This window comes from Borostomias antarcticus (assembly GCF_949987555.1).
Source record: "Borostomias antarcticus genome assembly, chromosome: 19".
Lineage (NCBI taxonomy): Eukaryota > Metazoa > Chordata > Actinopteri > Stomiiformes > Stomiidae > Borostomias > Borostomias antarcticus.
Window position 1 is genome coordinate 3,562,861 of NC_140252.1, and position 16,866 is coordinate 3,579,726.

Here is a 16,866-nt window from a genome sequence, read left to right on the forward strand (position 1 = left end):
TGGGTTACTCCAGTCTGGGTAAGTTGAGAGCTAGGTGTGGGGTTGGAGCTGCCATTAGGCTGCATCTTTCTCGGGAGGGGCTGCGGGGCAGACCTACCCGTCTTCTGTTTCACTACAGCAGCTGCTTCTCTCTGTGATCCTTCGATGGGAGCAGGCGCATCTGGTGCTTGTTGCTGCTGGATCTCCGTAGAGGGCTGGTTCTCATGGTCGAGGATAGGGTCTTCGACAGAGGCAGTGTTACCTACGTGGCTCTCTGGGGCTGGCTGCCTGTCTCCCCTTGCTCGGTTGCTATATGAGTGTGGGCATGTAAAGTAAGAATGTCCCACTTCCTCACACAAACTACACACACCCTCGTAAGTGCAGTCTTTACCTTTGTGCCCTGTTTGCTTGCACTTCCAGCACTTCACAAGGTCGCAATCTTTGACTTGGTGAGTCGAGGATTGACAGATAAAACATTTCTGCACTTGACCTGAATATGTAATTTTTCCATTATACGGACCAAAAGCAATTGAGTTTGGGAGAGAAGCAAAGCTCCCATCTGCATCTCTATTGAGTTTAACCCGGTACCTGCGCACTCCATACCAGAGGCCAAACTGGTCGACTAGCTTTTCAACTGGACCTATGATTTTACAGTATCTAGCCAGGTAGGCTTCGATGTCTTGGTCGGCTACTCTGGCTGTCCAGAATTTGACGACTATAACCAGCGAATCTGCAGGCAGGGAGGACTGGATTTCAAAATCCTGCCACTGCCTCTCTCTTGCTTTATTAGAAAAAAGAGCTAAAAACTTTCTCAGTGCATTTTCTCGGTGGAAGGTTAACTCAAATTCTCGCTTATTTGGAAGCGCTATATACGAGTAAATGTCTTTAACCTCTATCCAGGAGGACTGAAAAAGAAATTCTCCAAGAGTGGAACGGCTTGGGGGTTCGCCTAAACCTACAAATCGTAGCCGAGCCCAAAAACGCCCAGCCCTATCGGGAGGCTCCCCCGGTGGGGGCATTATAGCAAATATAGCCTATCTCTCCTTAGCTATATTCTATTTCACTGTAAGGCGTGAAAACTGAAAACTCTGAGTATTTTTTTTTCAAATGTAGTTTTTTTTTAACCTCCTGTTTTGCCTCTTCCACTCATCTTGATTACGTCAGTAATTCACGGTTTACGACAGTATGATACTACGCTAATCGGAACACCGTTCTTTTATACCTTGCAGAAACGGGCGCCCATTGGCCACAGGGCCGTTGTCGTCTTATCCAATCGGAGCGGCACCCCCACCCCCTGCTCTATGTCGTGGAGTTCCGCCGAGGCTTGAAATTCCTGTGTTGTAGCATGTGCACAACAATCCACGCAAGAAAAAATGCGCAGATGGCAGCAGTAAAAAAGACAAGAAAAAAAGGCTTATCTGTAAAAATAGATTATTATTGATGATAATAATAAAAGGCAGTCAGGTAGCCTACTAGTTGGTTCAGCTCAGAAGTCAGTCAGAAATGGCATAATTATACAATGACCTATACAATGACCTCATCCCCTGCAGTCGATTTCAGCCTAACTTTTAGTGGGTGTCAGTACAAAAGAACGATAGTTACCTATTGTAACTCCAGTTCTATGAGTGGAGCGTAGCCCCATAGGGGGGCTTCGCTCCTAGCTGTTTACCCCGTTGCCAAGGCAACGCAGACTGAATATGAATATTAAAATTTAACGCATCTGACAGCCAATCAGGTACAGGTGCCTTACTCTCTAAACTGTATAAAAGAGAGCTAAACCCATCAAACTGCTCCCAAAATATAAATATTTCAGCGAGCTAGAATGAGGGTCAGCAGGGCCGAAGCCCTATGGGGCTACGCTCCACTCATAGAACTGGAGTTACAATAGGTAACTATCGTTCTATTTCACAGAGCTTCGCCCCATAGGGAGGTTTCGCTCCTTGTGGTTTAGGCGGAGCGAGCGATGCCCTATGTACCCCTGCTGAGCCTGACATCCCGACGGGACATCAAACCCGGCATGGCTGAGGCCAAGGCGCCAAAGTAACACAAGCATTATAACCTTACAATGCCATGATACACAGGCCCCGACCCACCCGCCACTATCAGTGCACTGAAGGGCGGGGTAAGAGATGCGCTGAGAAGGAGACTAGGTAGGGCGGCAGTTACGCATGGTAACTCTAGCCTACTATGTCCTTCACACAAGTCAATTACGACCACAACAATCTCACATATAACCCAAAGGGGATGTGGAGATAACAGCCGTATCCACCTGCTAGGAAAAACCTGAGGGCAGGTTACCTGATGGAACTGAACACTGAGGCCAGTAGCACCCAATCAGTCCATCACTGCATGTCCCGCCGCGCACCCCTGACAGCTGTGCTCAGCACAGATGTTGCCAGCGAGTCAGACGGGACATCCAAAAGATCGTAGCGGATAAAAGGCGACGGCGTCGACCAAGATGCCGCCGCACATATATCCTCCACACTAACCCCACTGAAAAGGGCCACCGACGTAGCCACTCCTGTAGTGACCCTCCCAGGCAGAGGGCAGCCCGCTGCCTTATAGGCTGTGGTGATGCCCTCACACAGCCAGCGGGACAGGCGCTGCTTGGATAGAGGCGACCCCACCTTGCCAGCGCCGTAGCAAACCAGCAACTGAGGCGTGGACCTCACCGCCGCTGTGGCCTCGACATACCGCGCCAACGCACGGACGGGGCACAGACGGTGTAGGCGAGCATCCTCCCCGTCCTCATGCGGTGGAGGATAAAACGCCCGTAACTCCAAAGCCTGTGATCTGTAAGAGCTCTTAACCACCTTCGGCAAAAAGGATGGGTTAGGATGTAACACTGCCTTGCTGAAATCACCGGTGATGGTGAGACAGCCTGACTGCGTCGACAGAGCACACAGATCACTGACACGCTTACCCGAGACCAAAGCGAGGAGTAGCGCCGTTTTCACCGACAGCCACTTGTGTGACACCTGTTCCAAAGGCTCGAATGGCGGTCTCACAGAGCGCATTCAGCACCAAGGACAGGTCCCACTGCGGCGCCGTGGCTCTGACCGTAGGCCTAAGCCTCCTGGCGCCCAACAAAAAACGACTCACCAAGGGATGCGTGAAAACTGTAGTCTTGGCGAAACCCTCATGACAAGCAGAAATGGCTGACGCTGTGCCACTTAACCCCAACTCAAAACATTGTACGTCGCTTTAGACTTAGAGAATGCATGCATGTCTATGGGCGTTTCTCAAAATACCGTTTTACTAATTATTTGAATTTGTAATTTCAATAATGTATAACCCAACAAAGTACGTATCATGTTGGAGCGAGTCGGGACGGAATTTAGCCACAATGCAAAGGGTCACAGCATGGCGGCGATCAGCTCTGATCATCGACTGCGCAGTCCTGATCCTTACGAACGCGCCCACGGCCTGCGCTGCTCCGCCGCTCTCTCACTACTCCTCTCATTTCAGGCGCCAAAAAGACAATGTTGAATAAACTACGCGTCGATCTGATCCCCGTGCACGCCAGTTGACCATGAACATGCATCAGATAATGATTTTTACCCTAGTTGAAATTCATAGCCTCCCATTACCAGTGCTGTGGAAGTGTATTATAATAAAACCCCAGCGTGTACAGCACGTTTTCAGTACCATTAGATTAAGTGCTTTATATCGGAATTATTACTGTTGGATGTGCGCCCGCGTGAATCCGGTGGCCATACATGGAGATGCGCTTTTATGGATGGGTGGGTGGCTCTTAAAAGAGCCTTTGTAATAGTAAAGAGGACAGAAAAAAGACGTTTACTTCTTCTTGGGGGCTGCCTTCTTCGCCTTGGCAGCCTTGGGCTTGGCAGCTTTGGGCTTGACGGCCTTCTTGGGGCTCTTGGCAGGGGCTTTTTTGGGTGTCGCGGGCTTCTTGGCCTTTTTGGGGCTCTTTGCCACCTTCTTAGCTGCCGCTGCGGGCTTCTTGGCTTTCTTGGGAGACTTCTTGGCAGCTGCAGGCTTCTTAGCCACGACCTTTTGGGGCTTCTTGGCTGCAGCGGGCTTCTTGGCGGCTACCTTCTTGACCTTCGGGGCGGCGGGCTTCTTAGCTGGCTTCTTTACCTTCGCCTCGGCTGCTTTGTTGATCTTGAAAGAACCGGAGGCGCCAGTTCCTTTGGTCTGTACCAAAGTGCCCTTGGTGACGAGGCTCTTGACGGCGATCTTGACGCGGGAGTTGTTCTTCTCCACGTCGTAGCCGCCGGCAGCCAGTGCCTTCTTGACCGCTGCCAGGGAGACACCGCTCCTCTCCTTGGAGGCGGAAACAGCCGTGACGATAAGCTCGGCGACGCTGGGTCCCACTTTCTTGGGCTTGGCTGCTGCCTTCTTCTTGGGTGCCTTGGCCGGAGCGGCGGCTGCGGGAGCTGGGGCGACTTCTGCCATGTCTATCTTGAGTTTGCTCTGCGGCATCACACACGTACTGTATGTCGGTCCTGCTGACTGTGAGTCCTCGACGCTGCGAGGGGTTGGCCTTAAACGCGCCATGAGAACCGTGTGGACTCAGCTCCACCACCGAGGAGCTCTCGGTTACCAAAATGATGTTCCTCTTGTGTTTTCTCCTGGTGTATAAAGGGCTAAAAATCAAAGTTGGAGTGGAGCACAAGTCCGAAAGCGAATGTGACAGCGAGCAGCCTATTTGTCGTTCGAAATAAAGTGGTTTGGGAGGCGGCGGCCTCGTCTGTTTATTCGCTACCGGGTAAAAACACCGCCGTTCATCTCTCGGATGGAGCCGTGCGCACTAGCTTTCCAGTGGCATTTGACTCCTAAAATGTCTAAAAGTGCATGCGATTATGGACAGAAATCGTTGCCCAGTGAGACAAGTTGTCTGGCAAGGGGCTAAAATGATTTAGGGTACACAGAAGCGGTGCCTATGTTTTTAAACGGGGTCTCTTTTGGGGTGCGTAAAGCACAGCGTTGAAACTGGGGCTGAGACCTGGTCCCTATCAAGCTGATGTCTGCCCGTGTGTGTAGGCTACCTTTCGCCCTCCCTGGGTGATTCACATTTGGATTCCCTGCAGAATGACTTCGCCTGGTCTTTTTGGACTGTCTGTCGCCTATTACATCCCTCGTCTGGGGCAATGTCCTCGTTTGGTTGGTAGCCTATGCAGTGAAGTGACCTGAGGCGCACCGGCTGCGTTACATAGGATTGCAAAAAGTGACAAGCAACCATCACAACACACCCGCGTCGTTTTCTTTTTACTGAATTTGATGACCTTGCTATAAAAATGTCTGAATCGCATCTTGAGTGGCTAGGCTATTGTGCCATGAGAATTATAGAGAACGCAGGAGCCCAGTCGCCTAGCCGATCCTATCGCAGCCCATGTAGTGAAGATAGGCCTATAGCCTACATGGAAGGAAATGTATGCGCTTATTGTTGAGTGATATGAGCAATTAGCTCTTTCTGGGCTGTGTGATTTGGGATTCTGAACGAGCCTACCTGATGTGAATAGGCGTGGTCGAGGCAGAATGAAATAAATTTGGCTTAATTTCTAAAAATGTTTATCTCAAGCAAGATTGTGTTCTTGAGCACAGTATTTACGCCTACAGGGAATAACAAGATAAGTGACTGAGCGGGAACTGCTAAGAATCAATCTCCTATAGCCTACCATGTTAGACTATTGCTAACAACATGAGTAGAAACTCGAGAATCCAGAGGCGATCAACAGAAGGTGTTTGCTTCAACAAGAGCATACAGTCTCAAACAGAGAATACAGTCTCAGTGAGTGTCCTGCAGGAGAGATGCCCTTCGCACATAGGCCTAACAGTTGTATAATATATCTGTTTCTATCAGTTGTCACAGGCTGCTTCTATCAGTTGTCACAGGTGGCTTTTCAGATTGATGGTTCATCTTATTATAAGTTAGGGCAGTGCCTTCTGTCCAATACTGTTGATTCAGCTGTCTGGTGCCGATTTACACCTTATTGGGGCCACTTTCTGTGGGCCACGGTCATCCCTCCCTGTCCACTCTTCAAAGACTGTTCATTACAAACTTTAGTTTTAATATCCTTTGTTCAAGTCCTAATGTATATGCCTGTCATATGGTCCCTCAATTCCTAGTCCTTACGCACTAGGCTACCTTAGCACCCTAGTCTGGTGACCTTAGTCTGCCCTGCCGCTACTCTGTGACAGCCAAGGCCCAGCTTCTGATTTGCACACTCAGGGCCTACTCTGCCAGTGTTGAATCATCCATCATTGAGATACACAGAGTACATATAGTTTATTTCTAAGGCATGTGAAGACTACTTAAACCTTCTAAATTCACCACTGTAGCCTATAGGCAGCTGCAAATAAATCGCTACACTCAGTCAAGCAGATACAGCTATCTACGATGCAATAGTGAATGATGTCTACTGTGGAATAGTTTTATTTTCTAGGCTATGCAGCCAATTTTTAGATTTATGACTGTGAACAAGTCATTAAAAGAATATGGGGAACACGCCTGTCAGAACAACTGGCTGCTGATATCAGTGAGGAGTGATAGCGGTGAGAGCGACAGTGTGCAGTGGAGCTCTTATGGAAATACCCCAAAATGCCCAATGCCAACATGGTGCCCTGGGCTCAATGCTGACAGGACTTTTAGTGGTGTGGAATTTAAGAGGAAACAAGGGAGGCAAAAAACAACCTGGCGAAGAACTGTGAGCTCGGAACTAAAAATGGCTACCTAACTTGGGACAATGCACAACATGCTGCACAGGACAGGGCCAGATGGAAGCAGAGAGTCACAGCCTTATGTTCCTCAACCAACCAAGAGGATTAAAAGTAAGTTGAGTAAGGAATAACAATCCAACTGCAGACCGTGTCCTTTTGTTAGTGTGACCATTTCTAGGCTACCTAGCAACCTGCTTTGGTGTCCTTGTGGACATATCAGGGTTTGTCGTTTGCTAGATTTTGAGAAAGCTGTCCTGTGATGTGTCATGCTAGGTTCAACACTGACCTGAGAATCAACTAGGCTAAGGGCTTCAAAATTCACAAAACTCATCTCCAATGATGTATTTCAACTCAACAATGTATTTTAAATTCAACGGAGTCATTATTAATCATTGACTTTATTTTCTGCAAATGCCATCATTTTGTTTACAAAGACTTCACGCACCACTCGCCCATTATATGCCAATGGGTGGGAGGTGCAAACAAATGTGGGTGGGAGGTGTAAACAAAATGCTTCAACAATGGATGACCATGGAGAAAATGTCCATATGTGTCTCAAATAATTCATTTTCCCCATAGGGATTTTGGACTACACTCCACAATGGCGGCACTGCTACATCCAATAAATTGATGTCAGACCACACGCCCCACAGCAGGGAAAGTGGGCTGGGGGTTAGGGATCTCCTGAGCATGCGCGGTCAATTTGGTTCGTTGGGGAAACGAGGACGTCAGAGTTCAACGGAGAAAATGACGAGAGCCTTGCCTAAACATTTGCATACTCCCCCTACATATACCGGGTGACTACCCGCCGCTTTACATTTGTTCTTGAGAAGAAACGACACTTAGAAAAATGCCCGAACCGGCTGCCAAGTCCGCGCCCAAGAAGGGCTCTAAGAAAGCCGTCTCCAAGACCGCTGTCAAAGGCGGCAAGAAGCGCAGAAAGTCGAGAAAGGAGAGCTACGCTATCTACGTGTACAAAGTCCTGAAGCAGGTGCACCCCGACACCGGCATTTCCTCCAAGGCCATGGGGATCATGAATTCCTTTGTGAACGACATCTTCGAGCGCATTGCCGGAGAGTCCTCTCGCCTGGCGCACTACAACAAGCGTAGAACCATCACCTCCAGGGAGATCCAGACCGCCGTGCGCCTGCTGCTCCCCGGTGAGCTGGCCAAGCACGCCGTGTCCGAGGGCACCAAGGCAGTGACCAAGTACACCAGCTCCAAGTAAAGAGGCGGCTTTTCACGCTCCAATCTACCCAAAGGTTCTTTTAAGAGCCACCCACATATTATATAAAATAATGCAATTCCATGATGGTAGACTATATTTGTATGTTTAATGTTCGTATACATTGTGTGCTCGGGATGCGTGCTGTAATTAATTGATCACCGAATGTGTAATTTGTTGACCATCTCTCTGGGGATCAATGCAGTGGTCTCTGTAAGCCTGGGGCATTGCGCGCCTTTTCTTATTCTTCTAAGCCCCCCGGTAACGTTAGAATACACGGATCGCAGGCTTGGTCGACAGCGATGATATTTACGATTGATTTAGTGTAGCTACGAGTCATCCCCGTCGGTAGCCGATCACGAAATATGACCAAGTAGACTGATTCTAGAAGTAGACTGATTCTAGACTATTAGCCCATTACGGTGGGTGACAGTTGAGTGGGATTCAAACCTCTTCTACAGGAAAACAATGCCAGCAGTGTTGGGAGGAGCAGCCATTCTTGTATTGCCTCGCAGCCAGACTCGACGCGAAAATAAATATTTCACAATAGAAACTGGACTTCCAAGCCGTCCGGGACGATTTGAGTGGGAGACCTAGGCTAGGAAACTTGCACTGCGGACTACAACAAGCTACAATTCATTGTAACAATTCCAATCGGAATAACGGCGAAAACGTCTTTTCCTCTTAGAAACTCCGCTAGCTGATGGTCTTTAATTGTTGACGTAATTCGATAACGGCACTCGGTTGATTTTATTAACGCTACCGCTCGTGAGCTGCAATTGTGTACAGCACTTAGAATATTTTACAAAACTTAATCTGGAGCTTTTAAATAAAATGTAGTCATACATTTACTATGAGCATCTATTGCGCATGACTGAGCATTCGACATAGAGACAAGGCTTTCAATTGTAGATGTGGGTGGCTCTTAAAAGAGCCGTTGGGTCGGTATGCCACAAATTATCCAGAAAACGCTTATCCGCCGAAGCCGTACAGGGTGCGTCCCTGGCGCTTCAGAGCGTAGACCACATCCATGGCGGTGACGGTCTTTCTCTTGGCGTGCTCGGTGTAGGTCACGGCATCACGGATGACGTTCTCCAGGAACACCTTCAGAACACCGCGGGTTTCTTCGTAGATCAGGCCAGAAATACGCTTCACGCCACCACGACGAGCCAGACGACGGATCGCAGGCTTGGTGATGCCCTGGATGTTATCACGAAGAACCTTGCGATGGCGTTTCGCGCCTCCCTTGCCGAGTCCTTTTCCTCCCTTACCGCGGCCTGACATTTTTAACACTTCGTCTATCAAGTAGTTCGCTTGACTGCTGCACTCCAGAAGTGTGGCTTGTTTATTATGTCGTGAATGCGGATGTGATTGAACACAGTGGGCGCATTTTTCTGCCTGGGTGGAGCCCCACTGGATAGAACCTCCTACCTCAGCCCAACCCTTCAAGCAGCACGTCCTCAACCAGGCCAGGTCCAGCCTGGCCTATGTGCGTGGCTGGCTTGTTTCTGTTAAGGAGGGGTAGGACGGAAGCTAGTCATGCCACTGAAATAGCTGTGAATTGAAATGACATGAAATAATGTCTGATAGATGAAGATCGGTCTTGTCGCCTGGACACATCAGTTCCAATACTAATCCAGCACAATAAGAGTGGGATAGCCAGTTACCTCACTATAACTAGCAGCAGCATATAACATTAATGGTAGTGGTCAGTGGCTAAAGAAGTTACACTGATGATTCCTGTAACGTTAACTATTTTGCTGCAATTGGTTCAACTTCTGTTTCTGGACAAAGGTAAGGGATAAACCCAGATAACATAAGGCTAGCGGACCTACAGCGGTTACCCAATGAACGAGTTGGCGGACCTCAGGCGGAATATAACACAAGGCTAGCGGACCTACAGCGGTTACCCAATGAACGAGTTGGCGGACCTCAGGCGGAATATAACACAAGGCTTGCGGACCTACAGCGGGTACCCAAAGGACGAGCTGGCTGCCTTGAAAATGCATGTTTATCATAGTTTTTAGCAGAGGCCCATAGACCTCCATTATAAAGGGGGTGCGCACACAGAGGAAAAAGGAGCTAGCTTACTACTGCACGGATCGGTTAAATGTTGGTGTGTACGGATCGGTTTCATTGAGGACAAAGCGACATTTGAGCTAAACTTGTAATGACAGCGGCGTTCCCCTATATATATATGTATAACATCCAGTGACAAAAAGTCTCCAATACCAGGGTTTGAACTCCTGCCCTTCCACATGGGAATCAGGCACTTTATCCACTATGCCACCAGGGGCCTCATTTATCATTGAGATACGCCTTTTTTTACACGGTCTTTTCCCCGATTTCAGGCGTACGCCATTTTCCCCCCCCACAGCGCGATCTATCAAGCCGAAAGGGCAAAAATTTAGTCGCCTTTCTACGCGCTTTTGTACGACACCTCTCAAGTAGATGTACCGATTTACACGGTTTTCTACACCCTTTTTGAACACAGGGGGAACTGGCGACCCAGGTGGTGCGTCGGTGAATTACAATGTTTGATGGAGAGAATAAGAGCGACAGTTCATGAACGCACAATCATGTAGGCTAATAGCCCAATTCAGCACAAACATATATCGCAATGCAAGATTAGACGTGTCCTCTAACCGGCTCATTCATGGTCCGATATGGATTTGTTCCCCAAACTTAACCTATGCGCTGTCCCAAACCTTTCCGCACTATATGTCACACACCTAATGCAGGCACTCCATCAAACGGCAATAATTGACCAATTAGATTGTCATTAATATGTGATCATGTGGACCTGTTTGCTGTTTGGTAAGCATATAAATGACAGTCCTCCTGTGCGTAATGCGAGCCTAAATGAATCCGGCACTACTCGGCCTACTGGCCGAGATAGAACTCCAAAGAGGTGACGGCGATGGCGACTGCACCCACATAAGGGCACCATCAGTGAATGAATACGTCTATGTGAATCGCAAAAATGTGCACACTATAAATACCCAAATCATATGTGACGCCGACATGCTCATCACAAGTGTAGTGGCACGGTGGCCTGGCTCCACGCATGACTCATTCATCCTGGCGCACAGCAGGGTAGGGGCTAGACTGGAGGCAGGCGCTGCGCGTGACGGCTGGCCTGTTGGTGTGTGCATAGCCAAGATACATATTATTTTTCTTTTTTACTTTAATCTTTATTTGCATATTCCATCCATACAACGACAATAAAATAAAACATAAAAACTAACAATAGCAGCTTATGGGTACTTCCATCAATGCAGCTTTTTTCTCTTACTCAAATATTAAAATTTCAATATTAGTGGTATCATCACACTTCCTTCTATAATCCATCCATTTTTCCCATCTCCCTTCAAACTTTCCTTCCTGCATCCTCAATGCATGCGTGAACTTCTCCATAACATAAATCTCCTCCACAACACCCAGCCACTGCTCCTTGGTTGGGGGTTCCACCTTATACCAAGCCCTCGTTATTGTCTTTTTACTAGCAACCAATAGTACTTTCACTAGGTATCTGTCCCCTCCTTGTACATCATCCTGTGTTATGTTTGCCAAGATACATATTCAAAGCTGATAAGAATGAGAACCAGTCAAGACCCCACCACAAAATGAGGACCCAAGCCCTCAACCCCCTCCCCGTCATGAGGGTTACCAGCGGGGCCAAAGCGCCGGCGCTGAGGTCATGCGCCAGCTATGAAGACACAAACAAGTAAGGTTCACATTGTTACCATTTTATTGTCTGTTGGTGGGGGACTGTGTGAGGTGTGTGAGTGCGTTTGTGAGTGAATGTGTGAGGTCCGTGAGTGTGGTAGTGAGTGACTGTGTGAGGTCCGTGAGTGTGGTAGTGAGTGACAGTGTGAGGTCCGTGACAGCATGTGTGAGGGAAGGAAGTGCAGTGAGGATGTCCTGTTGGCTCTGGTGGTGTAGTGTGGTGACCTCCATCAACTGCTGCACAACTGCCCCCAATCCCTTCTGCCATGTCCCTCTGGGCCTCTAGGGTCCCCGTCTGGGCCTCCAGCACAGTGTCTGAGAGGAAGCCCAGACGGTTTCCCTCAGGGACCCTTGAGGCAGGGACGCTGGCAGCCGGAGGTGGAGGCGTGGGCGGTGGAGACGGAGGCGCTGGAGATGGCACTGGAGGTGGAGGCCGGCGCGCTGGAGGTGGAGGCACTGGAGGTCGTGGCGCTGGAGGTGGAGGCTGCAACCGGCCGGGGGCACGACCGTCAGGTCAAGGTCCACTGCAGACTCCCCCTCCTCTGAGTCCCACCCCACGTCAGAGTCTGGGGAAACAATTTCAGTCATTTTCTTTGAGTTTGTCTGAAAACTTTATTTTCCATTAAACATTTTATTGTGTAGCCATATTCATTTGATATGTGTTTCTGTTGGCAGCCAAATAAATGCTTAAGTGTGATTTACCGGGTGATTTAGATGAGAGTCTTAATTTCCCAGAGGGGAAAATGTTTAATGTGGTCCAACATTATGAAGTGATCATCTGTGTTATCGCTCCCTGTTTTTGGTTGGAAAAACACGGGTTATGGGTTGCCTGGAACGCGGCATTACTTACGAAGAGATGAACGGTTCCTTCTTGCGTTTAGTTTGGTGTTTGCGCTGGGAGTGTTTTGGGGGGCCACCAGAATCCTAGGGCCGGCCCTGCGACCAAACGTTTAACATTTGGGCCCAATCTCAAACCACCCCCTAAGCCCTCGCCCTATCCACTCCCCCTCCGTTTGCGCGTTCACGCCGAGCTTCGCCATGTTAAGGGCCGTCCCAAACCAATTATCGCGGAGTGCGCTTGGAGTGCGAGTGGGCTGTCAACCCCTTAAAGTCCAGGTTAACCCAGTTCAAATGTTTGTTATGAGCTTCACACACCACAGGAAAACATGTCTTTAACCACTCAGCCAAATCTGAGTGATTAAAAATGTCGCTAAGTATATAAAATAAGGCTTCAAAATCGGTTAAAAATCAGCAGCATTCTCTGGTCTGAGACTGTGGGGGCGTGTCTGCTGAAGGCACCGAAGCCACACCCAATTGCGTGGGGAGGGGGTGTGGAGGGAAGAACCTGTCAAATAGTACCGTTCTCTGGTCTGCATATTGTCACACTGGCACGCCGTCTCTTTTGTGGTAGGAAGGCACAGCTTTGTGAAAACAGAGAGGAGTTGAAATTACACTTGTCTAATGAGTCAAACGCACAGATGCTTCCTCCTAACCTACCTCCTGACAAACAACACAGGTAAAACTGTAGCTACTCTATACCAACGCGCCAGTGTTACTGCCCTTAGATGCAAAATACAAAAACAGGCAACGAGAAATGTATGAGTCTGTCCCTATTTTCTCCCTGACACCTCCGGACCCATTCCTATCCCTCCCAGGCGATCCTGTGGTCCCTTGGGATCAATGGAAAAAGTTGTTTAAAATGTACCTTTTAGTCACTGGCTTGAAGAGCGCTGATAGCGCGAAGAAGCGTACACTACCGGAGTTGATAATCGGGACAGACTCATCCACTCTCGTTGGCAATGTTATGTGTGAGAATAACGAGCACTCGGCTTCAACTTTCCCTCTCATATCCAACAGAACTGGAATGTTCAGCCAGTAGCCGCCGAGCACCGCTTCACTGGGAGAGGGTGCGTCTTTCTCCAGCTGCAGCTGGTCTACCTAACCATCCCCCTCGCTCCCGCCTCCCGGTCTCCCGCTGGAGAAATATACTGTAACCATTACCGGTGAACCCATACGCACATCAGGTGCCACAAATATGGCAGGCAGTTTCTGTATAGTTAACGCTTATAGTCATAATATATCATCCGTAACGTTATTTGGTGGGTGGTCGCCTGGTCGGTGCTGCTAGCTATGTTAGCTAGACTATATACACACTCCCATCTGCAACAAGCTACATAGCTAATGTAAGCTATAATTCCTCCTAAGATTACATATAATTCATCATAGCTGACATTACCACATAAATGTCAAGACACATATTGTAGATTAACGTAGCAGTGTATTTTCCTATTGCTTACATTACCTAGCTAACGTTATAACGTTAATTAGCTATATAAGCACACAAGGCAGCGGTGACGGCACCAAAGGTTGATGCGACAGGAGGAGAATGGAGGCCGGGGAGGGAGATGGTTGGCTCCGCCGAATTCACCAGGACCAGTCGTGAGTCCGTGAAACCCAAAAGCCTCATATTATAATTGCAGAAGCTTTCGGGAGTGAAATGTTTGCTGCAGAGGCGGGTGCTAGCGGTGACAGACTCTGTAACACCATGGCTCTTCAAAAATGCTTACCATTTGCTTCTCATTTCAGCTTAACTCGGGAGTGAAAGAAGGAGATCTTATCATCCCATTCCTGCTGGCATCCAGGAAGGATGCATTTTCGTTTAGTTTTATGCATAGGCATTGCTAACTAAGAAAAACTAGCTAATTCTAGACTGTTGGTTAAAACTAGCCAATTCTAGACTCAAGATTGAGCAGGAGAACCGAAGATTCAAATCCGTTCTAGCTTTATATAGTGTTAGGGCGGGGATATGCTAAGAACACCGCTCTACGTCATCCGGTACCGTTTTAAGCCCGCCCAGAAAATCCAGAAATCAAAACTGGTTAAAAACACAAAACTGGTCTAACTTCACAATTCAGTACTACACATGGTTCATCCCATTTTTACATGTTATCAGCAATGCATCACTAACACATAGAATGTGTTTTCAAGCAAATCTCTGATTTTGGTTAACTGGGACTTTAAATAGCAAGCCTGCATCGGTGCAAGCTCCCGATAGCCGAAGCAGGAAGTGCACGTGCCAAATAGATGCCGCAGGAAACCACATATAAATAAAGTTCCGTCTTCCTACACTGTCAATTATTTTAGATTATTTTACAGCATTCAAACATTTGTTTTACTCACACCGATTTCACTGCATCAAACAAAATCGCAGAATATGGTGTCAAAAGATACAACCAAGTGATACAATCACTTTATCCCTAGATCACTTGACTTGTAGCAAACTCTTAAAAGCCTGTATTCATAGCCGACATAAAATAAATCTAAATAGGCCTAGGTCTACGTCAAATGTAGCCTACATCATATATTCCTTTCCATTAGGCTGCGAAATGCAAATGGATCTTCACAAAAGAAGGAATGCTGCCAAAGAGGCATAGGAGTAAGTTAGTAATTGATTTATGTATTTGTCTCGGGACAGTGTTATAGTATTAATTTAGTTAGATTTCATTTGGAAAAACATTTCCGTTTGGACTTTTGACCATTTCTCATCATACATGGATTTAATTATAGTGATTTATATTTGTATTATAAATCCTAAACATTTTTCCCATCAATCACCTAAACATGCCATGGTGACGGCCCTGTCCCGGTCGGTTCCGGTGGAGTGGGGAGTCCATCCCACATTTGGCTTTCCATTTATATACCCTCCCCCTCGATTGAGAGTGCCCTCCACAGCTGCGAGTGACACTTCATTTGGAGGGACACTCGGTGGTGGAGTGGGAGTGGGTAGGGGTTGGTTTGGGAATGGGCCTTGGTCTCTTGCTCTTATCCTTTATTTGACTCCACGGGCGCAGTTTGAAACGTGTGAGGGGAGGGGGGGCTGAGGTAGGAGGTTCTATCTCGTGACTCTTGAGGCTCCACCCAGCAGAGAAGAGCGCAAACTGTGTTCAATCACATCCGCAGTTTCGACATAATAGACATGCTACACGTCGTGAATTTATCACTCAGCTCGACGGTTTCGTAGAAAACAGTCTTAAAGAAACATGTGAAAATGTCTGGTCGGGGGAAAGGAGGCAAAGGACTCGGTAAAGGAGGCGCCAAACGCCATCGCAAGGTTCTTCGTGATAACATCCAGGGCATCACCAAGCCTGCGATCCGTCGTCTGGCTCGTCGTGGCGGCGTGAAGCGTATTTCTGGCCTGATCTACGAAGAAACCCGCGGTGTGCTGAAGGTGTTCCTGGAGAACGTCATCCGTGATGCCGTGACCTACACCGAGCACGCCAAGAGAAAGACCGTCACCGCCATGGATGTGGTCTACGCTCTGAAGCGCCAGGGACGCACCCTGTACGGCTTCGGCGGATAAGCTTTTTCTCCTCACTTCTGTAGTCCACCAACCCAACGGCTCTTCTAAGAGCCACCCACATCTACAATTAAAAGCTATGTCTCCATATCGTATGAAGCTAAGAAATTACTGAAAGTGATAGGCTACAGCATATCCTGCATTGATGATAACATTCATATTAATCATCTATGTTAATGGCTCTGTTATAGCCATCAGCCCACTACTCAACAGAATAAAGAATGATAAAAGAATCAGAGGAGTTCAACCGCACAGGACAAGAGAGAGGGTGGCTGCCTATGCCGACGACGTGACTGTCTTCATAAAAAATCAGAAGGAACTTGACATAGTGAGAGAACACTTTCATGAGTATGAGCAGGCTTCAGGAGCCAAGTTAAACTAGTGCTGCGAGCAGCAGTGAGCGGGCCCTCGCACCCCACGCGTGTCGGGGTGCTGCGCCGTTAAAGGCTGTGCTATTTCGGTGTGCAGTACTGAGAGAAACTTCCTGTCACCAGTAGGTGGCGCTCTAGGCGTGACTCAATACCAAAGCATAGATGTGTTCAGAAGGTTACCTTCATGAAGCGTCAGCAATTTGGTGCAAATCGGATGATGTATGCAGGAGTTATGAGGACTTCCTGTTCGCATAGATGTGTTCAGAAGGTGACCTTCATGAAGCGTCAGCAATTTGGTGCAAATCGGATGATGTATGCAGGAGTTATGAGGACTTCCTGTTTCACCAATAGGTGGCGCTATAAGTATGAAGCAATACTGACACATAGATGTGTTCAGGACAGAACCGTCATGAAGCGTGAGATAAATCGGACAAATCGGATAATGTATGGAGGAGTTATGAGGACTTCCTGTTTCACCAATAGGTGGCGCAATAAGTATGACGCAATACTGACACATAGAT

General features: G+C 48.0%; 4 protein-coding genes across 4 annotated transcripts; 2 read left to right on the forward strand and 2 right to left on the reverse strand.

Moving 5' to 3' along the window:
• Window positions 1–3,777: 3,777 nt before the first annotated feature.
• On the reverse strand, window positions 3,778–4,398 carry LOC311321795 (histone H1-like; the record flags this gene model as incomplete). Its single annotated transcript, XM_084453811.1, has 1 exon — window positions 3,778–4,398. One exon carries the CDS (start codon window positions 4,396–4,398, stop codon window positions 3,778–3,780), a length of 621 nt encoding a protein of 206 aa, XP_084309937.1.
• A 3,115-nt stretch (window positions 4,399–7,513) lies between these two features.
• On the forward strand, window positions 7,514–7,891 carry LOC311321885 (histone H2B-like; the record flags this gene model as incomplete). The annotated part of the gene is made up of 1 exon (XM_084453900.1): window positions 7,514–7,891. One exon carries the CDS (start codon window positions 7,514–7,516, stop codon window positions 7,889–7,891), a length of 378 nt encoding a protein of 125 aa, XP_084310026.1.
• A 969-nt stretch (window positions 7,892–8,860) lies between these two features.
• LOC311321888 (histone H4) lies at window positions 8,861–9,172 on the reverse strand (the record flags this gene model as incomplete). Its single annotated transcript, XM_084453902.1, has 1 exon — window positions 8,861–9,172. The coding sequence occupies one exon, from the start codon at window positions 9,170–9,172 to the stop codon at window positions 8,861–8,863; it is 312 nt and encodes a 103-aa protein (XP_084310028.1).
• A 6,493-nt stretch (window positions 9,173–15,665) lies between these two features.
• Window positions 15,666–15,977, forward strand: LOC311321899 (histone H4; the record flags this gene model as incomplete). Its single annotated transcript, XM_084453913.1, has 1 exon — window positions 15,666–15,977. One exon carries the CDS (start codon window positions 15,666–15,668, stop codon window positions 15,975–15,977), a length of 312 nt encoding a protein of 103 aa, XP_084310039.1.
• Window positions 15,978–16,866: the final 889 nt, after the last annotated feature.